Source organism: Orcinus orca, chromosome 2 (assembly GCF_937001465.1).
Source record: "Orcinus orca chromosome 2, mOrcOrc1.1, whole genome shotgun sequence".
Taxonomy (NCBI): Eukaryota; Metazoa; Chordata; class Mammalia; order Artiodactyla; family Delphinidae; genus Orcinus; species Orcinus orca.
In genome coordinates, this window is record NC_064560.1 from 126,371,057 (window position 1) to 126,398,847 (window position 27,791).

Here is a 27,791-nt window from a genome sequence, read left to right on the forward strand (position 1 = left end):
GTACCATCAGATTTAAATGGAGATTCCGGAGCAAGATCTGAAGATGCTTCAACCAATTTAGCCAAGGCTGTAATTACTTTGAGACAAGGAGTATAAGTTTTGTTGAACTTTAAGGGGTAGGCCATGATAGGCAATGGGTCTTTGTTGTTTGCCATGTTGTTTAGTAATATCCTTAGGCATGGCTTTCCTTTTACATTCATACACAAAGAAAGGTTTATTACAATCAGTGGTGAACTTACGATCAGCTGTCTTATGGAGGTGTATGATCCATAAGCTGTCTTATGGAGGTGGATGTCACCTGCAATATATTCCCTTTAGAGCTGGGCGCACAGAATATAGGGGCTTCTTGTGGCTCTTTTAGGGTCTCAATTGAGTTAACGGGAAAAATATAAATTCAAAGGTTTGATAACCTAATGACCAAACTCTGGCATCTATTTTGGCCTTTCTGAACAGAGCTGGGATGTCAAAACTAACAGAGAAGAGAAGGGGACCTCTGTGACAGGACTCCATGTCTGCAAGCTTCATTCTAGTCTTCTGCAAAGGGAGATTATCTTTTCTCCTGCTATTAGGTCCCAAGATAGGTAACTGGACAGATGTTGTGGTGAATAATTATATTGATTGCTATAGCAATATATAGGTTGAAAAAGCTGCAGTAATTAGTCTAAAGAGATTTGCCTTCTTATCATAAAGTGATTTATTTCTACCTTAGGTGAAAGAAAAGCATACGTAAGTGTAAGGATACATGATCATTACATCTTAGGTTGTTTCCATAATCCATTATATGTAGTATTTTAAAATAAGTTCCATCACAGACGCAACGACTAAACACAGCATTTGGTCAAATCATCAATCTCCCTTTCAATAACAAATTTACCTCGTGTTTATTTTCAGATGTAATTGCTACCAGTTGAAGAGCTGGTTAATGCAAAAGGAAGTCTGGGTTGAGTGAGACTCTCACCTAGTCCACAGAGAAGCTGACATGACCCACATCAACATGCTCCTCCAGGAAACCCCTGTTTCCTGTTGTGGGGCAGCAGCAACACATAGCTCAGCAATTCTTCCCTCACCGTGTCAGGCTCACCTCACCTTGCAGAGCCTTGAAATTGAAGAAGACACTTTCCATCTAGAGGAAGACCTCAAACATGCTTCTCTCCAGCCTTCTGAAGGTGGTCATGGCTTCATTGTGGCTAGGTAAGGATGGCCCCAGTGGGACTGTACCCCTGTAGGACCTAAGGACTGGGGGAAGAGGTGGTTTATGGGCACCCTGGGAAGAAGGGGCACTAGAGTGTAAAACAGAATTTCTTTGTTCCACAGTACTCATTCTTAAACTTCTGATTCTGCTTTTTTTTTCTTTAGGATCCAGTATTGCCCAGAAGGTAACTCAAGACCAACCAGTAATATTAGTGCAGGAGAAGGAGGTTGTGACCCTGGATTGCATATATGACACAAATGATTTTACTTATAGTCTATACTGGTACAAGCAGCCCAGCAGTGGGGCGATGATTCTCCTTATTCGTCAGGACTCTTATAACCAGCAAAATGCAACAGAAGGTCGCTACTCACTGAATTTCCAGAAGGCAAACAAATCCATCAAACTTGCCATCTCAGCTTCACAGCTGGAGGACTCTGCAGTGTATTTCTGTGCACTGAGTGAGCCCACAGTGAGAGGCGTGTTGGAGGCAGGTATACCAAAACCCAGGGCTCTGCTTGATACATCTGCCTGCTATAGGGACCAGGGCAGGGAATTGCTTTCACAGACAGGAAGTGGTTAGGGCTGTGGCAGCACAGGTGTAGGGTTAGAGGGAAAACACTCCTTCTAAGAACATATTTCTCTGGGTTCGTAGACCAGGTCTAGAGCTATCATTCATCAAAAACAACCTTATCCCTGAAAATTTGGGTTCAAATTTTTTATTGAAGACAAAAAATAGCCACATAAAATCCTTGCCATTTAGTGATTAGAATGAGCTAGAAGAATTGACTAAGGAAATTCAGAGACATCTGATTCAAAAATTAGTAAAAATATGCGTGAATATTTGGATTTTCATTTCAATGTGTTCATTAAATGTTTATTGAATATATATTGTTTTGAATAAGAAAGGTTGTGAAATCTCTGTGATTTTCCTCTTTTTGAATATTATGCAGTTTTACACCGTTTAATGAATTCATTTAATTTAGTTTTGTTAGCTGAGTTAATGGTACACTTGTTTACTTTCTAAGGTGCCTGATATGTCACAAACTTTGTGCTAATCCTCATTCCGTCTTATTAACACCTCTAGCATGGAATAGCTCAATTACCATAATGTAAGCTTTACCTGCCTCCCATCAGTCTTATCCACAAAAAGATCAATAATTAGTGGCTCTTAAAAGGACATTGTGAGAAGCAGACTATGAATTATCCCGTTTCTCTGCTCTTGCCCTTCACTGCACCACTCCTTCAAAAGTATTTTTGCCATCATGTGGCACATTTTGGAAACCTCCAGGCCTTCTTTTTCAATCAGTGTTACACAATCCCAAATACTCCTTCCCTCAAATTTCCTCCTTCTACCTCTAATCCCATTTTCTCAGTGTCTTAAAATTTGAATGGTAATGGGTGGTTGCTAAGTGATCTTGTATTGTAACTGCCTCTTATATTTGCATTTCGAAAGCAGTTGTGTAGAGTAGAAATCTTAAAAGGAATGTCTTACAGTCCCTTCATTAAGTGGTGCTGGAAAAATTGGACAGCTACGTGTAAAAGGATGAAATTAGAACAGTCTCTAACACCATACATGAAAATAAAGATCTAAATGTAACACCAAATAATAACTCTTAGAGGAAAACATAGGCAGAACACTCTCTGACATAAATCACAGCAAGATCTTTTTGGTCCACCTCCTAGAGTAATGAAAATAAAACCAAAAATATACAAGTGGGACCTAATGAAACTTAAAAGCTTTTGCACAGCAAAGGAAACCATAAACAAAATGAAAAGACAACCCACAGAAAGGGAGAAAATATTTGCCAATGAATTCACAAAAAAGGGATTAGTCTCCAATATATACAAACAGCTCATGCAGCTCAATGTCAAAAAAACCAAACAACCCAGTCAAAAAAATGGGTGGAAGATCTCAATAGACATTTCTCCAAAGAAGACATACACATGGCCAAGAGGCACATGAAAAGATGCTCAACATCATTAATTATTAGGGAAATGCAGATCAAAACTACAATGAGGGGGGCTTCCCTGGTGGCACAGTGGTTGAGAGTCCGCCTGCCGATGCAGGGGACACGGGTTCGCGTCCCGGTCCAGGAAGATCCCACATGCCGCGGAGCAGCTGGGCCCGTGAGCCATGGCCGCTGAGCCTGCGTGTCCGGAGCCTGTGCTCCACGACGGGAGATGCCACAACAGTGAGAGGCCCATGTAGCGCAAAAAGCAAAACAAAACGAAAACTACAATGAGGTATCACCTCACACTGATCAGAATGGCCTCCATCAAAAAATCTACAAACAATAAATGCTGGAGAGGGTGTGGAGAAAAGGGAACCCTCCTACACTGCTGGAGGGAATGTGAATTGATACAGCTACTATGGAGAACAGTATGGAGGTTCCTTAAAAAACTAAAAATAAAACTATCATATGATCCAGCAATCTCACTTCTGGGCATATATCCAGAGAAAACCATAAATCAAAAAGACATATGCAGCCCAGTGTTCATTGCAGCTCTATTTACAATAGCCAGGACATGGAAGCAACCTAAATGTTCACCAATGGAGGAATAGATAAAGAAGATGTGGTACATATATACAATGGAACATTACTCAGCCATAAAAAAGAATGAAATAATGCCATTTGCAGCAACATGGATGGACCTAGAGATTGTCATACTGAGTGAAGTAAGTCAGACAGAGAAAGACAAATATCAAATGATATTGCTTATATGTTCAATCTAAAAAAAATGGTACAAATGAACCTATTTACAAAACAGAAGTAGAGTCACAGATGTAGAAAACAAACTTATGGTTACCAAGGGGGAAATGGGGAGGAGGGATAAATTGGGAGATTGGGATTGACATATAACACTACTATATGTAAAATAGATAACTAATAAGAACCTACTGTATAGCATAGGGAACTCTACTGAATACTTACATGGGAATAGACTTACATGGGAATAGAATCTAAAAAAGAGTGTAATGATTTACATGGGAATAGAATCTAAAAAAGCGTGTAATGACTTACATGGGAATAGAATGTAAAGTAATGACTTACATGGGAATAGAATCTAAAAAAGAGTGGATATATGTACATGTATAACTGATTCATTCTGCTGTACAGCAGAAACTAACACAACATTGTAAATCTACTATACTCCAATCAAAATCAATTTTAAAAGTCTTAAAAATTTTTAACTAAAAAATCTTACCTTCTTTTTTTTTTTTGCGTTACGGGGGCCTCTCACTGTTGTGGCCTCTCCCGTTGCGGAGCACAGGCTCCGGACGCACAGGCCCAGCGGCCATGGCTCACGGGCCCAGCCGCTCCGTGGCATGTGGAATCTTCCCGGACCGGGGCACGAACCCATGTCCCCTGCATCGGCAGGCGGACTCTCAACCACTGCGCCACCAGGGAAGCCCTACTCCCTGATCTTTGATGACCATCTCGGTCTAGGACACTGATCACAAATGAAATCTTATAAACTGGCATCAGACTGGCTGCAACAAAACCATCTGGGAGCTTTAAAAAATTACACACTTGTGGGAATTCCCTGGCAGTCCAGTGGTTAGGACTCCGCACTTTCACTGCTGAGAGCCCGGATTCAATACCTGGGTGGGGACCTAAGAGCCTACAAGCTGTGCAGCAGGGCCAAGTGAAAAAAAAAAAACTACACAGTTGTGGGTCTCAATCCTGGAAAGTATGATTCATGAAGTTAGTTGTGGGATCCCAGAACCTGTAATTTTAAATCACTTACACATTGATTCTATTATCAGCTGTTGTATGAATATCAGCTGTGTCTTTAATAATTTGAAAAGCTGGGAAAAAAGAGAGTCCTAACTCATGCTCGAGGCTTTTGAAACAAATACACATCTTTAGAGTTCCTAACCCAGTGGAGGAAAATTATTCGATTAAGTTTGGCAATAAAATATGGCAGATGGATGGTAACAGAAAGCATCCTTGAGGTTATTCACTAAGAGTATAAGATTAGTACTTGTCTGATTCATATAGGCCAACCCTTTTATCTTGGAGTCAAGAAAATAGTAGGAGAATAAGACATTGATCTCAGACCATTCTATAAGGATTTGATCATTTCAATTATGATATTTCTTTTGTTTTCACATTTTAATGATTCTGAAATTCAGGATTCTTTGACTATTGATAAGATAGTGTGGCTTTTTCCTCTGAAAAGATTTTATTAAAAAGATATTATTTTGGGACCGATAAAATATTATATTTCAAGTAGTAGTGATTCCTCAATCAGTGACCCTTGATTCATTAGTTTTGTTTGGTATAACAAATATTTAGTGAGCATGTAACACATGTCAGTCACTGTTGCTCTATAAATTGGGGTACAATGCTGAAACACAGAGATTCACTCAGTACTGATTTGGCTTCTTATTACGTCCTCTGTAATCAACCTCAGATTCTTTTCTGACATTCAGTGGATTATAGGCTGGCCCACCATGGATACCTGAGAATATAAAGTACTATATAAAGTGCTTAAGAGAACTGATATCTTCTCAGCTGCAGAAATACCTGGGATGCTCTGTTAAAGAACTTCCATGTCAGGCAGGGTCCTAAGAGCAAAACAGACCTGAGAAGTTATGGCAGCTCTTGATCAGATTTCTAAGCACCACCTGAAGACTGGCATGTACCTCATGAACAAAGTCAAGGATAACATTTTTCTGACTTGAGGAGACCAGGAAACGTGCATCCCATTTCAGTGTCTGTCCACCAGGAGGTGCAGTTTCCCAACACAAACACATTTCCTGTCTGAAACTAGGCTTAGGTTTATCCCTTCACTGTGACTTCAATATTTCTTCATGTGAAGAGTCAAGGACATTATTCAGGAGACACTCTAGAGATGAACTCCTCTCCAGGCTTAGTGACTGTGATACTCTTAGTACTTGGTAAGCAAAATGCCTCTAAAAATTTGGATTCTTTCTTCTGTTATGTCAACAAAACCTTTAATCATAATTTTATCCCAGAGCTTTAGGCCCAAAATGATACAGAACTCTTTTATTTTTCCCCAGGACAAACCCGTGAAGACTCAGTGACCCAGATGGATGGCCAAATGACTCTTCCAGAAGGGGCTGCCTTGACCATAAATTGCACTTATTCAGCCCCTGGGTACCCCATTACTTTCTGGTATGTTCAATATCCTGGAGAAGGTCCACAGGTCCTTCTGAAAGCCATGAAGGACAATGAGAAGGGAACCAATAAGGAGTTTGAAGCCACATACCACAAAGAATCAAAATCCTTCCACTTGGAGAAAGCCTCAGTCCAAGATTCAGATTCGGCTGTGTACTACTGTGCTCTGAGTGACACAGTGATGGGAACCGCAGGGGCAGCTGAGCGCAAACTCTTTGAGTGGCAACAAGGGGCCTGGAGGCTGAGTGTCTCTCCATTTGATCCACTCTGTGGCACATCTATGGTGGTTTGTCCCTCAGTCTCTGGTTGATACAAAACTCATACAAATTTCTAGAGAATAAGAACAAGAAGTGAATATTCCCTATACCCAACTCTTCATTAGTGATTTTGAAAAAAGAGTCTGACATCAATAATTCCTCATCCAGGGCAAAAGTAATTTCAAGGTAAAGTCACATAAACAATGAGACTTGGGGCCAATGTAAGAAGAAACAAGCAGCACTTGGAAGTGTGCTGTACCCCTGTGGAAGGGTTTAGAAACCTGAAGCATTAATTACACTTGAATAATTAGGGTGGATGGTGCTGTGTGTGTTTGTGTGTTTTGAGGGCGTTCAGGGAGTGAAGGCTGAAAATAGGAAGACTGAAAATATATAAGCAGCAGACTACCCATGTTCTCTACCAGTGCCTGTGTAACAAGCAGTGATCATTTCCCAAACCCAGCAGAAAATTGGAAGTTAGCCATTGATGAATTGAGCAATAGCACATATAAGTACATAAGCCAAAATAATTAAAAATTTAAAATGTAATAATTAACTATTCACTTCAAGGAAAAAATTATTATTCAAGAAAGTAGCATACTCATAGTCTATGATTCAACTAAATTTTCTTCTAGATAAGTTTTACCACAATAGTCATGATTAGGCAGAATATCTATTTTCCCCAAACCTTGTGTATTACTAAGGTTCTGGACTGTTGCTTATCAGTTAGGCTTTTTAAAAAAAAATTAATAATTTAAAATTTATGAATGAGATGGAGCTTCATTTCAAAGTCATTTACATATTTTTGTATAAATTGTCTATTCATATATCTTCCCATCTACTGTGTTATAGTCATTTAAATATAGATTTTAAAGAACATTCTCTATGTTAAGAAAGTTGTCATAAGACTGTCACATATATGTGTCTTTTAAAAAAGTTTAATTAACCTATTTGACTTTGTTTATGGTCTTGTTTGTTTGGCAGGCAGAATTTTAAAAATAGTATGTAGTCAATTTTTGAAAAATTTCTTTTATGGATTCTGAGTTATTTCATGCTTAAAAATCTGTAGCACTCTAAAATGATAAAATTTTATCTCACATTTTCTTTAGTTTTTCTCAGATTAATTTTGTCTTTAAATCTTTAAATTTGCATGTGTGTGTGTGTGTGTGTGTATGTGTAGAGAGGTTGAGGTTTAAGCCTTTGTATTTTTCTTAATTTTTGTTTGTTAGTTTATTTTGAGGCAGCTTTCCAGGCCCAACATTTTGAATGACTCATTTTTCTGCCACTAGAAATTATGAAATTTTGAATTCAGGGAGGCTTAACTTCTGTGTGTGTAAACTATTTACAATATTTTGGAGGGCAGTTTTTTTAAGCATATCATATGAATCAAATCACAAATAATAATTCGGAGTCTTCTGTTCCATTGGCCTGTAAGTCTGTTTTTATGCCAGTACCATGCTGTTTTGATTACAAAAGCTTTGTATTATTATTATTTTTTTTTTATTTGCGGTACGCGGGGATCTCACTGTTGTGGCATCTCCCGTTGCGGAGCACAGGCTCCGGACACGCAGGCCCAGCAGCCATGGATCACGGGCTCAGCCGCTCGGCAGCATGTGGCATCTTCCCGGACCAGGGCACGAACCCGTGTCCCCTGCATCAGCTGGTGGACTCTCAACCACTGCGCCACCAGGGAAGCCCTGTATTATATTTTGAAATAAGGAAGTGAAATGCCTCCCACTTTGTTCTACTTGCTCAAGATTACTTTGGCTATTTGGGGTCCTTTGCGATTCCATATGAATTTTAGGATTGTAAAAAATGTCATTGGGATTTTGATACGCATTGCACCGAATCTGCAGATTTTGTGCAAAAGCTTTTAAGTTTAATTAGGTCCAACTTGTTTATTTTTGTTTTTATTTTCATTACTCTAGGAGGTGGGTCATTAAAGATCTTGCTGTGATTTATGTCAAAGAGTATTTTTCCTATGTTTTCTTCTAAGAGATTCAATAAATAAAGAATGCATTGAGTGAGATATTCTTTGTTTGTGAGAGCTTCCTTGTAAATGAATTCTTGATCACTGTCAAACTATGTGTCCTGATTTTTGGCTAGGGAAATTGTGTCACTGACTCTGGTAAGTTTTTCAGACTATATTTTCCCCAGATGAAGCCCTTATTTTTCTCTGAGGTATCATTTCCCTTTCTTTACTCCTTCCTGACATGTCTGATTACTGGGGCACTTTAAGTGGAGGCAATGTTGTGAGGGTGGAAAGCCTAGATATTTCTATACCTGTGATCAGCAATGTAGCAGACAGTAGGGCACTGGTCTCAGCAGCAATGCCAGTACCTTGCTGAAAAACTAGAAGGAAATCTCTTTGCTCTCCTACCTCCTTGTACTCCTCTTCGTTAAGGACAGCTGGGACTCAGCCTACCTGTTACTTTCTTCTCAGCTATTTGGGGGCTAGAGGAAAGGCTTTCCCCAAACAACTAATTTCCTTCTTAGATGTCCATTGATCTGTACATGCCAAGCTTTCTCTACAACCTATTGTTTTCTGCTCTTCATCCTGAAGTTCCCTGCTATTGACCCCAGATTTCTATATGAGCCTCAATGGGACACCTCCCTTAAGCTCTGTTGGCACAGCATGGCTGGCTTCCACAGAAGCTCCTTGGCTAAGCACAGGGGATCAGGGACATTTTAAATCTACCATCTTTCTAGAATTGCCTTATTCTTAGGTCAAAAAAACCCTGTAGAACTAAAATTCTAAAGGGCCATTCCTGGTGTGAGGAAGGTCAGAATCAATGATGATGAATGGAAAATACCTTGATATGGTAATGTTTACACATTTCATTAACATACTTGTACAGAAGCTTAAATTTCTGTGAAGGCTGATCTATCAATATTTTCCCTTATTCTTTCTGACTCTCATGTTTAGAAAATTCATGACCATCCTAAATTTATAGAAATATGCTTTCATTTTATTTAAAATATTAATTATCTCTCTTTGGAATTTATTTCGTAGCTGATGTTAAGGTATGCATCCAAATTTAGTTGCTGATCTCTAGATGACTCTCCATTCATGAAGACATATTTTACTGAATATACCATCTTTTCCCTATTTTTTGATAACTAAATTTCCATAAATAATTTGTATGTTTGGACTTTCTATTATGTTCCGTCGATATCTCTATCTGGACCTTTCTGGTAACATGCTTCTTCACTTACTACAGCATTACACTTTGTCTTACTAACTGTGGAGGAAATCCCTCACCATTCTGTTTCAGAACTGAAGGCCTCCTGAAGCCCGAGATTATCTGCAGTATCAGATAGGGCCTCTAGAGGAAGATGCTACACAACTTGAACTTGATAGAAAGCCAGAAAGCAGCCAGCCCTTTGAGGAAGAGATTTTACTTTGCATGCCAGTGTAAACTCACTCACTGCTCTGTCAGGGTGTCCATGTGGCTGAACTGTTTCCAGGAAAAACCTGCAGAAAGGAGCTTCCTGTTTCCTCACAGCTCGGACATGAAGCCCACCCTCATCTCAGTGCTTGTGATGATATTCACACTCAGTGAGTAAAGTCTCTTTTTATTCTATCTTTCTCTGGTCTTCTGATTTAGAATCAGTTTAACAACTATTCTCCTCTGTCTGCAAGACAATCCCTGACCCAGAATTGGTGTTACAGGAGGAACAAAAGCCCAGACAGTGACTCAGCCTGAGGACCACATCTCCGTCTTTCAAGGGTCCCCAGTGCAGGTGAAGTGCAACTACTCATATTCTGGGAGTCCTGTGCTCTTCTGGTATGTACACTACCCCAAACAACACCTCCAGTTACTCCTGAGACACACCTCAAGAGAGAGTATCAGAGGTTTCACGGCTGACCTCAACAAGGGTGAGGCATCCTTCCATCTGAAAAAACTATCAGCTCAAGAGGAAGACTCAGCGGTGTATTACTGTGCTGTGAGGGACACAGTAACTGGTTTTACAAAGGAAGCAGAGCAAAAACCCCTTAAGAGTTACTGAAAATATTTCTAAGTTCCCTATTTGGCCACAGTGGGGCATTCTCTCTCTAGAGACTGACACTGAGTTTATCTCTCAGATACAGTTGCCATCAGTTGTCAGTTAGCTATAGATTAATCTCAAAAATTTGTTCAAGGAAATTCTCATTACCTACAATGCCTAAGTTAATTTTTAAAATAGTAAGTGCATTTATTCTATAGATTAGTACCTGGCAAAATACTTTTGAAATAAAACTATGTAATGGCATAAAAATCCTTTTCTTGGCCCAGAGGGGCTCCCCAGGCTTAAGTGGTGCAGTCCCTCCTCTCTATCTCCTCTGCCGTAGCATCCACCCCCACGTGTGCTCATCACCACGTACTGAAGCACAGTTCCTGAAAAGGAGGATACTGTTTCCCGACATGTGGTCGCTGATCTTTCTACAGCTAATGCCTTTCCTCTCATGCACTTCATGGACCCATATTACCCAAATCAAGTGCAATCAGGAGAAACATCATAGCAATTTGAAGAAGGAAAGTTTAATATAAAGAATTATTAACTAATAACAGGGAATTATTTACTAGTGAGTAAAAAGAACTCTAAAGAACATAAGAATAGCATAGGTAGAGAGACGCTGTTATCTCTAGGACTAAGCCAGAGTTCCGAGGAAACCAACACGTTGTAATTTGTACCCCCTTCTCCTACCAAGCCAATGACTCAGGCTTCATTGGGGATTGTGTGGCTGCAGCCTGCTGGATGGGGAAGTTTGCTGAGGTGCCAGAGAACAAGGTTGACAGGCAGAATAACACCTCCCAGGGTTCCAACACCATTAATAGAAAGCTGGCAAAGGAGTGCTGCTGAATTTGCTTGGGTGCTTGTGAAACCTGCCAAGAAACCACCTGGGGGGTTGTCATTAAATGTTGCTGGAGGTGAGCATCACTGGTGTCCCACAGGATGGCCAAGCACTGCAGGAACAAGAAGTGTGGAAGGGCTTCCCTGGTGGCGCAGTGGTTGAGAGTCCGCCTGCCGATGCAAGGGACATGGGTTCGTGCCCCGGTCCGGGAAGGTCCCACATGCCGCGGAGCGGCTGAGCCCGTGAGCCATGGCCGCTGGGCCTGTGCGTCCAGAGCCTGTGCTCCGCAGTGGGAGGGGCCACAGCAGTAAGTGGCCGGCGCAACGCAAATCAAAAACAAAAATAAAACAGAAGTGTGGAAAACATGCTAGGACCTGGAAGAGAGGCTGCTTCTTCCTGCAGTGTCCTTCCCGTTCCCTCTACTGACAAAGCTTAACAACATGCCAGCTGGCGAAGGAGAAATGTTTACAAGGTCCATGTCCAGAGTCACCCTCTGAATCCATGAAGGGTGGATTTATAATTGAAAGGCAATAAATTGACAAGTGGCATGCCTCATCTTTCTGATCTTTCCTACACTCCACTCCATACACATTTGAACTTCCAAACACGGTGAAATGACTCTATGTTTCTATCTAACAAGCTAAAGCTGTCCTTTGAACAAGTGAAGACGTTCTCATCATTTCCCCCAAATGAGGAGACCCATAATCCCAGCAGTCACTACGGATCACTGGCTGTATTACTTACTTCTAAAATTCAGAGGAAATTTCACTGAAAATGCTGTTATACACAGACTAAATTGTAAACTTAATCTCTGACAATCTGCATATAAAATAATTATGGTGAGGAGAAAGAAGAAGAGAATGGCAATGTATACAAAGGAACACACATATAAAAAGCAAAAAGAAAATATAGAAAACTACTACATTATTTGGTTCCCAATTTGGTCACGATACTACAATTGACATGGACGGCTTCTTTCTTTTATTACACAGTTTATATTTTCCCTGCCCTCAGCCATAACCTCAGTGGATTAGGTTACTTCCCTAGTGGTGTGATCCAAATCTTCATTCTCAAAGGGTCTGAGTACTCAAAAATCTTGTCTTTTTATTGCTTGCTGTAATTTAACATTAACGTTTAGTATCAGGCTTGGAAGTTCCCAGAGGCTCCCCTAGGAAATCTCCTGGGTTCCAGACATAGTCCTCTTTATATCTGTTGTGTGGCAGCTACCTAATTCCTCCTTGGTAATTGGTATCAATCACTCCAGTCAGTAGAGTAAGCTCATTTTCTATTCATTGCTGTGAGACATATGTAGCCCAAATGGCCACATGGCTATCTTATCTTCCAATTCAGTGAAATTATTGCTGTGTCCCCTGGTGAAAGCCTTCCTCCTTTCAGAGAGTAAGACCTCCAAACCAATACAGCTCAAAGTTACAAACATTGGGAGCAAAAATACTGCTAGTAGGTTACTGGTAATAATAGTGAGAGCATCCACTCCCAGAACAACTTCCTTGATTCCTGGACTCATGCATTCTGGGTATGGGGGAGAAAACATCATATAATACTCTCTGCTATAAAGCATATATTGCATCATATAAGACAGAATCCCATCTATTTACAGAGTTGTTTTCCAACTAGTGCTATAACGGAATCAATAAGCCATTCTACATTTCAACAGGCCAGCCACTTCTGGGTGATGGGGTATGAGGTAAGATAAATAATCCCATGGGCATGTGCCCACTGCTGTAATCTTGTGCAGTGAGAATAGTTTCTTCCTCAGAAGAAATACTGTGGGCAATCCCTTGATGAAATTAGGCATTCTGTGAGTTTATAAGGATGATGCTGGCAGAGTACAATGAGCAAGGAAGACAAATCCATGTGCAAGGATCTGTGTCTACTCCTGCGAGAACACATCTCAGTCATCTCCATCATGGAAGATGTCTAATGCAATCCACTCGTCATCAGGTGTCTGGGCAGTCTCTCTGGGGAATGACACCATATCAGGGGCTCAGCATTAGTCTCTGTGTTTGGCAGATTAGTCGCTGAGCAACAGCATTAGCTAGGTCAAGCTTGGTAAGGGGAAATCAATGTTTTTGACTTCATGCATATCTTCCATTCCTGCTAGCAAGGCCACTTTGCTCATGGGACCACTGACCAAGCATCGGGGTGGCTGGGGAAAGATGTTGACACATCCATAGAGTGCATTGTTTTGTCCATTATTAAGAGCTTCCATTTCCCTTGGCCAGTTTCCACATAGTGCATACTTATCTTGACAGTCTGTGCCCATTCTGAGAGGTCCATCCAGATACCTCTTTCCTAGATTTCCTTGGCACTAATCTTCCGATCTTGCTCCATCCAAGTCTCTTACCAGGAAAATCATTAGCAACTGCCCAAGAATCACTGTAGATCAGTACCTCTGGCCATCTCTCACTCTAGAGAACATGAATAACCAAAAGGTATCACCTGATGATGTGGAGGGATTGTCCTTCATCTTCAGCCTTCAGTGGGCTATAGTGCTAGTTTTGTGTGGTACCAAAATAATGTGCAAATCCATATGAAAAATAGGCTTGATTTTCTTGTTCCTTAGTTAACTGATTATAAGCAACTCCCCAGAAGGTTATAGGCATGGTAAGGGAGAGTATACAAAACAAGAAGAGTTTGTGTCAAAGGAATCTGAGGTGCTTACTCATTCAGCTTACCTGGATCTTCTGGGGATGCCTGAGCCCCGTCTCTTATATATCATTTCCACTTGATGATAGATTGCTGCTGGGCATGATCAACAGTGCAGGTATGTAGTTCGACAACACTTGGTTCATGATAGAAGTTCAGGCTGCATGGTCACTAAGTTAGTTTTTTCCTAAGTTAGATATTCAGACTTTGCCATGGTCAATTAGCAAGTCAGAAGCTGTTTCTTAAAAGGAGAATCAATATTTAAAGAAAAGGGCATATATTCCCCACAGCCCCCAATACTAGTGGACTATGCTGCAATTTTCCTGTTGGTGTTTCCCATGTCTCCATCCTATTTGCCATGGAAACGCCAAGCATCATTTTTGGATCTGCTGGATCATAAGACCAAAGTGATGAAGCAGATAGCACTGAGATATTCCTTCCTCTGCAATTTTTTGGAACAGTTTAAGAAGGATCAGTGTTAACTCTTCCTGAAATGTTTGGTAGACTGACTCAATAGTTTTTTTTTTTGCAGTACGCGGGCTTCTCACTATTGTGGCCTCTCCCGTAGCGGAGCACAGGCTCCGGATGCGCAGGCTCAGTGGCCATGGCTCGTGGGTCCAGCCGCTCCGCAGCATGTGGGATCCTCCCGGACCGGGGCACGAACCCGTGTCCCCTACATCGGCAGGTGGACTCTTAACCACTGCGCCACCAGGGAAGCCCTCAATAGCTTTTGACTCCAGTTATTTGACCCTATTGGAGATGCTGAGGCAAACCCAATATTAATTAACTTATTCCTTTTTTACTTAATTCAGCCAGAGTCAGTTTCTGTTACTCACCAATAAGAATCCTGACTTATATACAATCTCATTCCAGCATTAGGCAAATTAGAAAAAAGAAAAGAAAGCTCATATATAAAACACCAGAAGTGATTGTAAGAAACCTAACAGTGCTCCTCAGAGGTATTCTGTAAATCCAGGCATCAATATTCTTTCTTCATTGAGTTTGTACATGAATTAAGCTGTATCTGTTCTTACTCTAGGCTAGAACTGGAGTGTAATAAAGGCAAAGAATAGACCAGCTTTGTAATTTCTTCTGTATCAGCTCTAATGCTTCACCTTCCACAGCCAGCTCTATTAGCAGGATGATGTTGTCACCACAAGATGGCAGTACCCTCTCTCCTCAGAGTTGCTTGGTTTGAAATCAACATGTTTGTATTGAAAGCGCAGGATTGAGCTCCCTCTGATTGGCTGGGTAAGAAGCCTGAGTCTCTCTCTGGGATCCAGAGGGACTAGATAAATATACCCAGAAAAAAGAACTAGACTGAGGAACCTGGCTTCATTTCAGGCTCCGGAGCTGAGTCTCCTGTGATCCCAATAAGGAAGGAGAATGGAGAAACTCCTGACCGTGTCTTTGGTGATTCTGTGGCTTCAACTGGCCAGTGAGTTGGGGCTCTTGGCGATGGGAAGAGGGTGACCAAAGTTCCGAGCCCACAAGACAGAGGGGCAAAATCTTCTTGTTAATTGGGAAATGTACCCCCAAATTATGGAAGGAAATGCAAACACTAGAGAGTGAAAATGCAGTGACTGACTCCTGGCCTCTGGCCTTGTGTTTCTGCCTAGGGGTGAATAGCCAGCAAGGAGAAGAGAATCTTCAGGCCCTGAGCATCCAGGAGGGTGAAAATGCCACCATGAACTGCAGTTATAAAACTGCTATAGACACCTTACATTGGTACAGACAGGATTCAAGGAGAGGCTTTGCCCACCTGATTTTAATACGTTCAAATGAGAGAGAGAAGCTTAGTGGAAGACTGCGAGTCACGCTTGACAACTCCATCAAAGGCAGTTCCCTGTCCATCACGGCTTCCCAGGCTGCAGACACTGCTACTTACCTCTGTGCTACGGATACACAGTGCTCACCAGGCAACTGCAGCCCCAACGCAAACCCTGCCAGAGCTGCCTCTTAGAAGCCGCAACAGTGTGTAGAGGTGGTGGTTATGTCTTCCCACAAAGGAGAGTCTACAAACAGCTGGCAACAGGAAAGGGAGGCCTGTCAAATTCCTGATGTTTTTGGCAGCATGTTAGACTAGGGTAAAGGGCATGAGATTTAGAACGGGAAACTGAAATACCAGCTTCAGCTCTGCCCATCCTGGCTCTGTGTCCTTAAGCACACCATCGGTGTAGCAGCCTTCAGTTTCCTCACTTTAAACAAAGGATTTGGACTCATGAGCCTAAAGACCCTTCAAGCTCTAATTTTACCAGGTCACTTGTGGAGGATGAGGAAGGACTTGTCAGTATTAGAAGGTCTCATCTGTTATATGTACAGCCCCCTCAGGACTTAGGTGGCTTTGAGATGCATGAGAGGATTTTTGCATTTCTCTAATTCTAACAGTAGATTCATCAGACATTAGAGTTAAAAAGGATCTTAGGACTCTTTCAACCAAACTTGTCATTTTAAAGCTGAGGGGTGAAAACGTTGTATAATTATAGACACAAAGATCTGAATCTTTGGAGTAGTAGAGACAAAGATCTGAATCTGACTCTCCCATTTATTAGTTGTGTGATTTCCAAGCTTCAATTTCTCCATTAAAGAGATGGGAATTTATCAGAGTCATAATCTTTCCTCATACAAGTGAGAGATGTATGTTCTCGGCTACCAGCTCCTAAAATATTGTGTTTTGAAAGTGGATACTTCTATTATCACATATATAACAGTTTTCCATCCATTTTATTCTTGCTTCTGGTAAGAAGTTTTTTTGATACATTTTTGATGCTACTGAAAATGTGTTTGTGGAGAAAGTGCATTTGTACTTATGTGATGCTTGGTGGAAAAGGTGGGGGAGGGCAGGCGAAAGGTTGGTAGGACTGTGGTTCCCAAATGTCAGAGCTTCAACCACCAACATCACCTATATCAGAATCACTTACAGCACCTTGAAGATCTGGGTTATTAGGCACTTACTCAATCAGACTCTGATGCACTGATGCATTGTATTTATTTATTTTTTTTTGCGGTACGCGGGCCTCTCACTGTTGTGGCATCTCCCGTTGCGGAGCACAGGCTCCGGACGCGCAGGCTCAGCGGCCATGGCTCACGGGCCCAGCCGCTTCGCGGCATGTGGGATCTTCCCAGACCGGGGCACGAGCCCGTGTCCCCTGCATCGGCAGGCGGAATCTCAACCACTGCGCCACCAGGGAAGCCCGATGCATTGTATTTTTAATGAACATCTTCTATATCAGTTAGAGACTGGGTCAGCTTCAAGTTACAAAAACTTCAAATATAATATTTTTAACAAGGTGGAGTGTACTTTCCTCTCACGTAAAGAAGCTCTGTCATATGTATCATATGCAGTCCAGGGCTGCTATACTACTGTCATCATGTTATAAAAAATCAAGGGGCTTCCTTCTAGCTCTCTGTCTCTTGTCCTTAAAGTGTCACTTTTGTTTATATACTTGGCAGAAACTGCTAGAGATCCATCCACTTTATACACATTCCAGGCAGAAAGAAAGAGAAGGTCAAGCTCAAATGAGTACACGCTGGCCAAGTCAATCATTTCCAGAAAATCCACCCAACAGCTGCTACATTTCACTTACCAGAGTGTTATTCCATGTCCCCACCTTTCTCCCGTCTGCAAAGGAGTCTGGGATGTCAGTATTTTTTCAGTCTCAGCATGTTGTCACTCACATCAAAACTGTGGTTCTATTAGTAAGAAATAGGAGAGAATGGACATTCTTTAGGCAAATAGCAATTTCTGCTATCCTCAGCTTAGGGTATATTAAGGCTCATATGGGGTTTTTTGCTTCATAGTTATTCATTTTTGAAATAGTATATCTAGTCTATCTCCCAGCTCTGTTGACTTTGCTTCCTAAAGGTCTCCAGAAGATGTCACAAACCCCACACACTAATTCACCTCCACCATCCTAATTAAAAATCCATTTTAGTCCCTTGCTCCCTAGCATGTGACACACCCCATCATTCTTCAATGTAGTCCTCTGTACCACAGTGAGAATGATGTTGTCAGAGTGCAGATTTGAGCATGCCAGTCACTGGATCCCCATTTGCTCTTAGAATAAAGACAAACTTCTTTTAAAATTTTTATTTATTTTATTTTTGGCTGCATTGTGTCTTCATTACTGCGCGCGGGCTTTCTCTAGTTGTGGTAAGCCAGGGCTACTCTTCGTTGCGGTGCACAGGCTTCTCATTGTGGTGGCTTCTCTTGCTGTGGAGCACGGACTCTAGGTGCACAGGTTTCAGTAGTTGCAGCACGCAGGCTGAGTAGTTGCGGTACACAGGCCCTAGAGTGCAAGGGCTTCGGTAGTCACGGTGTGTGGGCTCAGTAATTGTGGCTCGTAGGCTCTAGAGCGCAGGCTCACTAGTTGTGGTGCACAGGCTTAGTTGCTCCACGACATGTGGGATCTTCCTGGACCAGGGCTCAAACCCGTGTCCCCTGCATTGGCAGGTGGATTCTTAACCACTGTGCCACCAGGGAAGTCCCAAAACTTCTTAATATGACCTACAAAACCTTGCATAATTTAGGATCTTGTTACCTCTCTAACCTCAATTCACAATGTACTCCTAATCTCTCTCCCTCTCTGTCTCTCCCTCTCTTCAACAATACTGGTATTATTTAAGTTTCTTTTTTTAAAATTAATTAATTTTTGGCTGCGTTGGGTCTTTGTTGCTGCGTGCGGGTTTTCTCTCGTTGTGGTGAGTGGGGGCTGCTCGTCATTGCAGTTCGCGGGCTACTCACTGCGGTGGCTCCTTTTGTGGCAGAGCACGTGCTCTAGGCACGTGGGCTTCAGTAGTTGTGGCACGTGGGCTCAGTAGTTGTGCCTCGCGGGCTCTAGAGTGCAGGCTCAGTAGTTATGGTGCACAGGCTTAGTTGCTCCGGAGCATGTGGGATCCTCCTTGACCAGGGCTTGAACCCATGTCCCCATGCATTGGCAGGCGGATTCTTAACCACTGCACCACCAGGGAAGTCCTTAAGTTTCTTAAAAGTACCTTTTTCCTACTATATGACCCCTTCATAGCAACTGTAGGTGATTTCTTATTTATTTTCCTTTTCCTAATTTTTTTTCCTCCCTTCAAAAGAGTAAAAAAAAATAGTAAATGCCTATTCATTCTTATACATCTGTTCAAGAGCCTGTAGCTGAAGGAAGCTCAGGGGGCATTTTTAGAATTATAGACCTCTGCATTTTCACATTTGCAGTTTCTCCTTTATTTCTTTGATTATTTGATTAAGACCTGTTTTCACTACTACTTCTGTGGGTTCCTTAATGGTAGCGTCCATATCTGTGTGTCTCACCCTTGAAAACTCAGCATCAATGTATCTTAGGCATTAGGATCATCTAATTTCCTTCTTCTTCTTTTCTATCCATTAATGTATTCCTTATTTTAAGTCTCCTCAAAAAGATATGATAATATTTATTAAAAAAAAGAAATCTTTGGAAGTTTATGGATACATTCTTATGGCATAGCAGGGATTGGCAAAGCACAGCCCACAGGGCAAAGCAGCCTGCCACCTGTGTTTGTGAATAAAGTTTTATTGGAAAACAGCCATGTCCATTTATTTATGCATTGACCATGGATGCTTCGTGTTATAAGAGCATAGCTGAGTAGTCACGACAGAGACTATATGACTTCAAAACCTAAACTATTTACTATTTGACCCTTTACAGAAAAACCGTTTGCCAACCTCTGGGGTGTAGGAATGACATGGAAATTTTTAGATTTGCAGTTTTTTGTTTGATAGCAACAAATTAAATAATAAAAGCATACGACTAATCAACTGTATGGCCAACTTAGAATACTCCCCTTGGTTTTGAGGCTTTTGTGTTCTTTACCTTATTTTTATCAAATGAATGACAAATGGAATAACGGCACTTTACGAATAAAAGCATCTTCGTTCTTTAAATGGATAAAAGTGTTAAGAATATTTTTTAAACATTTAATACATTTTTACTGAACTATAGTTGATTTACAGTGTTCTGTTAGTTTCAAGTGTACAGCAAAGTGATTCAGTTATACATACGTATATATTCTTTTTCAGATTCTTTTCCATTATAGGTTATTACAAGATATTGAGTATCATTCCCTGTGCTATACAGGGATCTTGCAGGGCAGTTTGTCTTGCATAACACCCGAGCCAAGATTTTCTTGACGATTCCACCAAAGGATCAAGAAACTAGAGGAATAGTTCTGTCAACTTTTATGTAACTCCAAACAAAACCTCCTGCTGCTTCTCAGCCAGCCATGCTGTTTGCTTTCTGCATGCTGCATAATGGAGAATTTAACAGTTATCATAGTTTTAATGGTACTGGAGGATGTAGTCACTGTCCTCACCTAACAGGGTGGATGTCTGGACACCCACCTGAAGGTAAACACTGCCTTCTTCCCTAACATTCTGGAGTCCTGCACACTGGGTGCTGGACACCTGAGCATTGGGAGTTAAACATCAGGATAAACAGGCCAAAGAAATGGAGAGGGAGATAAAAGAACAAAAATAAATCTAAATAGTGGAAATAAAGTATTCAAGCAGGTTTTATTTCCCTGGTGATAACTGCATCAGCTCTCTACTTCCAGTCTGAGCCCTCATTCCACATGGCTGGGTCCAGGCTAGTGGGAGTACAGGCAGGGCATAAGATTTGTTTTACGTACCTGCTCCTCACTCAACTGAAAGCAATTTGAGATAGGAATCGTGTCTGGTTTTGGTTTACACATTGTAGACAACTCTGTAAATTTCCAGAATGAATGCTTGAGCCTAGGGATTCCTGAACACGCACAATAATATAAGAGTACCTAGGTGGTCTGCTGAGCCAGAGAGTCTTGCCAGCAGGATAACTCTACTCAAGACCCTAATTTTAGTAAGAGCTAAAAACATAGTTCATTATAACTGGAGAAAAATCACATAGGTGAATATGTATCATTTGAAGAAGACTATACTTGTGTTCAACTGACTTAGTCATAGCTATTGTTACTAGATTGACAGCACTGCCCTGAGAGCCTGTGTAAGGCAACATCACAGCTGTCTGCAGAAACAAAGTCCGCATGCCTTAAAATGGTTGATGTGAGCAAGTAACAATGTTTTGACTTCTTGCTATAAATACTTTATACTATAAATACTTTATGCAAAGTCATACTTTGCATAAAGTAAACCCAATCCTAGGGAAAGAATAAGCTATGAAATGACCCTGTCAAATCTTCTGCTGTGTTCAGTTCACTAGCACAAATAATTCCACAAGAAACTAGACAAACAAGCTGACTGACATTGAGCAAACGGTTCTTTACATTGAGATTCCTAAATCCCTAATAATACAAATAAACAGGAGACAGATAAGTACCACACACGTGCCTCTGGAATGAAGAGAGTCTGGCTAATACTATTAAGTATCTAAACTCTACTTTCTTAAAAAATTACTTAGTTGAATAAAACAAGAATGTGACAAGAAGCGAAAAGAAGGTGTTTCAAAACAACTAAATGAAGTGGAGATAGGCAACCTTCCAGAAAAAGAATTCAGAATAACGATAGTGATCCAGGACCTCAGATAAAGAATGGAGGCGAAGATTGAGCAGATGCAAGCAATGTTTAACAAAGACCTAGAAGAATTAAAGAGTAAACACCAAGAAGAATTCAAGAACAAGCAAACAGAGTTGAAAAATACAATAACTGAAATGAAAAATACACTAGAAGGAATCGATAGCAGTATAACTGAGGTAGAAGAATGGATAAGTGACCTGGAAGACAGAATGGTGGAATTCACTGCCATGGTACAGAATAACAAAACAAGAATGAAAAGAAATAAAGACAGCCTAAGAGACCTCTGGGACAACATTAAATTCACCAACATTCACATTATAGTGGTTCCAGAAGGAGAAGAGAGAGAGAAAGGAGCCAAGAAAATATTTGAAGAGAATATAGTCGAAAACTTCCCTAACATGGGAAAGGAAATAGCCACCCAAGTCCAGGAAGAACAGAGAGTCCCAGGCACGATAAACCCAAGGAGAAACACACTGAGACACAGAGTAATCAAAGAGACAAAAATTAAAGACAAAGGAAAATTATGAAAAGCACACAAGGGAAAAACAACAAATATCATACAAGAGAACTCCTGTAAGGTTAACAGCTGACTTCTCAGCAGAAACTCTATAAGCAGAAGGGAGTGGCACAATATATTTAAAGTGATGAAAGAGAAGAATCTACAACCAAGATTACTCTATCCAGCAAAGATCTCATTCACATTTGATGGAGAAATCAAAAGTTTTACAGACAAGCAAAAGCTAAGAGAACTCAGCACCACCAATCCAGCTCTAAAACAAATGCTAAAGGAACTTCTCTAAGTGGGAAACACAAGAGAAGAAAAGGACCTACAAAAACAAACCCACAACAATTAAGTAAATGGTAATAGGAACATACGTATCAATAAATACTTTAAATGTGAGTGGATTAAATGCCCCAACCAAAAGACACAGGCTCGCTGAATGGATAGAAAACAAGACCCATATATATGCTGTCTACAAGAGACCCACTTCAGACCTAGAGATACATACAGACTGAAAGTGAGGGGATGGAAAAAGATATTCCATGCAAATGGAAATCAAGAGAAAGTTGGAGTAGCAATACTCATATCAGACAAATAGGCTTCAGAATAAAGAATGTCACAAGACACAAGAAAAGACACTACATAGTGATCAAGGGATCAATCCAAGAAGAAGATATAACAATTATAAATATATATGCACCCAAGATAGGAGCACCTCAATACATAAGGCAAATGCTAACAGCTATAAAAGAGGAAATCGACAGTAACACAATAATAGTGGGAGACTTTAACACCTCACTTACACCAATAGACAGATCATCCAGACAGAAAATTAATAAGGAAACACAAGCTTTAAATGACAGAATAGACCAGGTAGATTTAATTGATATTTACAGGACGTTCCATCCAAAAACAGCAGATTACACTTTCTTCTCAAGTGCACACGGAACATTCTCCAGGACAGACCACATCTTGGGTCACAAATCAAGCCTCAGTAAATTTAAGAAAAATAAAATTATATCAAGCTTCTTTTCCGACCACAACGCTATGAGATTAGAAATAAATTACAGGGAATAAAACGTAAAAAAACACAAACACATGGAGGTTAAACAATAAGTGACTAATTAACCAAGAGATCACTGCAGAAATCAAAGAAGAAATGAAAAAATACCAAGAAACAAGTGACAATGAAAACACAATGATCCAAAACCTATGGGATGAAGCAAACGCAGTTCTAAGAGGGAAGTTTATAGCAATACAATCCTACCTCAAGAAACAAGAAACATCTCAAATAAACAGTTTAACCTTACACCTAAAGGAACTAGAGAAAGAACAAACAAAACCCAACGTTGGTAGAAGGAAAGAAATCATAAAGATCAGAGACGAAATAAATGAAATAGAAACAAAGAAAAAAGTAGCAAAGATCAATAAAACTAAAAGCTGGATCTTTGAGAAGATAAACAAAATTGATAAACATTTAGCCAGACTCATCAAGAAAAAGAGGGAGAGGACTCAAATCAATAAAATTAGAAATGAAAAAGGAGAAGATACAATGGACACCCCAGAAATACAAGGCATCATAAGAGACAGAAATACAAAGCATCGTAAGAAATACAAGGCATCATAAGACTCAACCAGTAAGAAACAGAAAATATAAACAGACCAATCACAAATAATGAAATTGAAACTGTGATTAAAAATTTTCCAAGAAACAAAAGTCCTGGACCAGATGGCTTCACAGCTGAATTCTATCAAACATTTAGAGAAGAACTAACACCCATCCTTCTCAAACTCTTCCAAAAAATTGCAGAGGAAGGAACACTCCAAAACTCATTCTACAAGGCCACCATCACGCTGATACCAGAAACAGACAGAGATACTACAAAAATGAAAATTACAGACCAATATCACTGATGAATATAGATGCAAAAATCCTCAACAAAATACTAGCAAACAGAACACAACAATACATTAAAAGGACCATACACAGTGATGAAGTAGGATTTATCCCAGGGATGCAAGTATTCTTCAATATACACAAATCAATCAGTGTGATACACCATATTAATAAATTGAAGAATAAAAACCATATGATCATCTCAATAGATGCAGAAAAAGCTTTTGACAAAATTCAACACTAATTTATGATAAAAACTCTCTAGAAAGTGGGTACAGAGGGAACATACCTCAGCATCATAAAGGCCATATACGACAAACCCACAGCAAACATCACTCTCAATGGTGAAAAACTGAAAGCATTTCCTCTAAGATCAGGAACAAAACAAGGATGTCCACTCTCGCCACTTTTATTCAACATAGTTTTGGAAGTCCTAGCCACTGAGATCAGAGAAGAAAAAGAAATAAATGGAATCCAAATTGGAAAGGAAGAAGTAAATCTGTCACTGTTTGCAGATGACATGCTACTATAAATAGATAATCTTAAAGATGTCACCAGAAAACTACTGGAGCTAATCAGTGAATTGGGTTTAGTTGCAGGATACAAAATTAATGCATAGAAATGTGTTGCATTCCTACACATTAACAGCAAAAGATCAGAAAGAGATATTAAGGAAACAATCTCATTTAACATCACATCAAAAAGAATAAGACACTTAGGAACAAACCTACCTAAGGAGACAAAAGACCTGTACTCAGAAAACTATAAGATACTGTTGAAAAAATCAATGATGACACAAACAGACGGAGATATATACCATGTTCTTGGATTGGAAAAAGCAATATTGTGAAAATGACTATACTACCCAAAGCTTGATAGGGATTGCACTGAATCTACAGATTCGGTGAAATCCCTATCAAACTACCAATGGCATTTTTCACAGAACTAGAATAAAAAATTTCACAATTTGTATAGAAACACAGAAGACCCTGAATAGCCAAAGCAATCTTGAGAAAGAAAAATGGTGCTGGAGGAATCAGGCTCCCTTACTTCAGACTATACTAAGAAGCTACAGTAATCAAGACAGTATGGTACTGGCACAAAAACAGAAAGATAGATCAATGGAACAGGATAGAAAGCCCAGAGATAAACCCATGCATCTATGGTCAACTAATCTATGACAAAGGAGGCAAGGATATACATTGGAGAAAAGACAGTCTCTTCAATAAGTGGTGCTGGGAAAACTGGACAGCTACATGTAAAAGAATGAAATTAGAACACTCCCTAACACCATACACAAAAATGAACTCAAAATGGATTAAAGACCTAAATGTAAGACCAGACAATATAAAACTCTTAGAGGAAAACACAGGAAGAACACTCTTTGACATAAACAACAGCAAGATCTTTTTTGACTCACCTCCTAGAGTAATGGAAATAAAAACAAAAATAAACAAATGGGACCTAATGAAACTTAAAAGCTTTTACACAGCAAAGGAAACTATAAACAAGATGAAAAGACAACCCTCAGAATGGGAGAAAATATTTGCAAACGAATCAATGCACAAAGGATTAATCTAAAAAATATATAAACAGCTCATGTAGCTCAATATTAAAAAAACAAACAACCCAATCCAGAAATGGGCAAAAGACGTAAATAGTCATTTCTAAAAAGAAGACATGCTGATGGACAAGAAGCACATGAAAAGCTGCTCAACATCACTAATTATTAGAGAAATGCAAATCAAAACTACAATGAGGTATCACCTCACACTGGTTAGAATGGGTATTATCAGAAAATCTACAACAACAAATTCTGGACAGGGTGTGGAGAAAAGAGAACCCTCTTACACTGTTGGTGGGAATGTAAATTGATACAGCCACCATGGAGAACAGTATGGAGTTTCCTTAAAAACTAAAAGTAGAACTACCATACGACCCAGCAATCCCACTACTGGGCATATACGCAAAGAAAACCATAATTCAAAAATACACATGCACCCCAATGTTCATTGCAGCACTGTTTACAAAAGCCAGGTCATGAAAGGAACCTAAATGCCCATTGACAGACAAATGGATAAAGAAGATGTGGCACATATATACAATGGAATATTACTCAGCCATAAAGAGGAACGAAATTGGGTCATTTGTAGAGACGTGTAAGGACCTAGAGACTGTCATACAGAGTGAAGTAAGTCAGAAAGAGAAAAACAAATATCATGTATTAACGCATATATGTGGGATCTAGAAAAACGGTACAGATGAACTGGTTTCCAAGACAGGAATAGAGACATGATGTAGAGAACAAATATATGGACACCAAGGGGGGAAAGCGGGGTGGGAGGGGGTGGTGGTGGGATGAATTGGGAGATTGGGACTGACATATATATACTAATATGTATAAAATAGATACCTAATAAGAACCTGCTGTATAAAAAATAAAATAAAACAAGGTGTTTCAAGAACCAAGACACCTAAGTAAGGTCACCTATCCCTCATAAGGCTAAAGGTGTAAGGCTGCTGTTATCTAAGTATGGTTCATGGGCCCAAAGGAGGCCCTTTCAGGGCGGTTTACCAAACTCGATGAGTTTTCTCTCTTTTGTTGCAGATTAGTACTCCGCACAGGATTCACAGTGACCCCCTCTGTCATTATCTCTCTCTCTCTCTCTCTCTTTTTCTACACGTCCCTCCTCTCTGGTACACTGGTCCACAAATTCTAGGTGCTTCAAGATCCCCAATCTCCGATTCTGTCTCAATCTCACAGTGAGACAGCTGGGCTATTTTTGGTAAATCCCTCCCGCACTGGTGCCGAGAAGCTGCCTCCATGAAGTAAGCTGGGCAATGGTCGGGCTCACCTCATCTGTTTTCCTTATCTCTGTGCTACCTGTAGTCCAATGTCCAAAAGTTGTTTCATATAGTTTGTCCAGTTGTCCAGTTGGAAGGAAGGTCAACTCTACCTTTATCAATGAAGAAGTTACAGTAATTTGTTTTTATTGTATTTTACAAATATGTCATTTCATGATGGATAAGGATAAAATCGTTTTCAACCAACCACACATTATTTGAGACCTGCCTTAGGTAATGTTTCCTCTGTGGCATGCTGAATGAGTCTTGGGGATGAACAGTAATTCAGGCAAAGGATTTGGGGAGATTAGGGAGCACTTTCTAGGCAGATGAATCCCTCCCTTACCCATGGGAGTCATGGAGACATATGCAAGGAAGAGACCTCTGACTATTCCAGTTAAAAATTCTGCCTGGGATTATTTGGGTAGCTAGAGATACTTGTACCATGCAGAAAATGATGGAAGCAACAATTGAATATTTCCCTAAGCATGCTCATGTTTAGAGCTCTCTTCTGAGTCCTGTCCCATTCTCCTTTACCTATGCCTCAAGCTATTAATATTTTATCAGGAGAAAGAGGTCAGATATAGCTGTGGTGCAATTTTCAGGATGAACACAAGAGGGCGGGGTTTCCTACAAATGTGGTTCCTCTTTTTATTCGGGTGCTGGTTTGACTTGTTTACTTTGTAGCCACAAGACAGATTACTGTTGCTGTGCAGAAAGGGGCTCTCAGTTTCTAAGTGAGGAGTTTCTATAATATTCAGCTGCAAACTAGCCCCATTAGATCTGGTGTATTCTAGGGAGCAAGGACCGTTGCCAACATGTTTTCTGTCACTCACTCTGTTCTTGTGATCTTCTTAATATTCAGTAAGTAACATTTTATCCTAAATGTTCATGATTTTTCATTTTCCTATAATTATGGG

General features: G+C 40.2%; 1 protein-coding gene and 1 gene segment (V, D, J or C); one reads left to right on the forward strand and one right to left on the reverse strand.

The window, feature by feature from the left end:
- Positions 1-27,791, reverse strand: part of SALL2 (spalt like transcription factor 2) — a 915,550-nt gene that overhangs the window by 557,956 nt on the left and 329,803 nt on the right.
- LOC101269699 (T cell receptor alpha variable 17-like) lies at positions 15,407-16,060 on the forward strand. The segment is given in 2 exon segments: positions 15,407-15,535; positions 15,717-16,060. Coding segments are annotated over 2 exon segments (396 nt in total).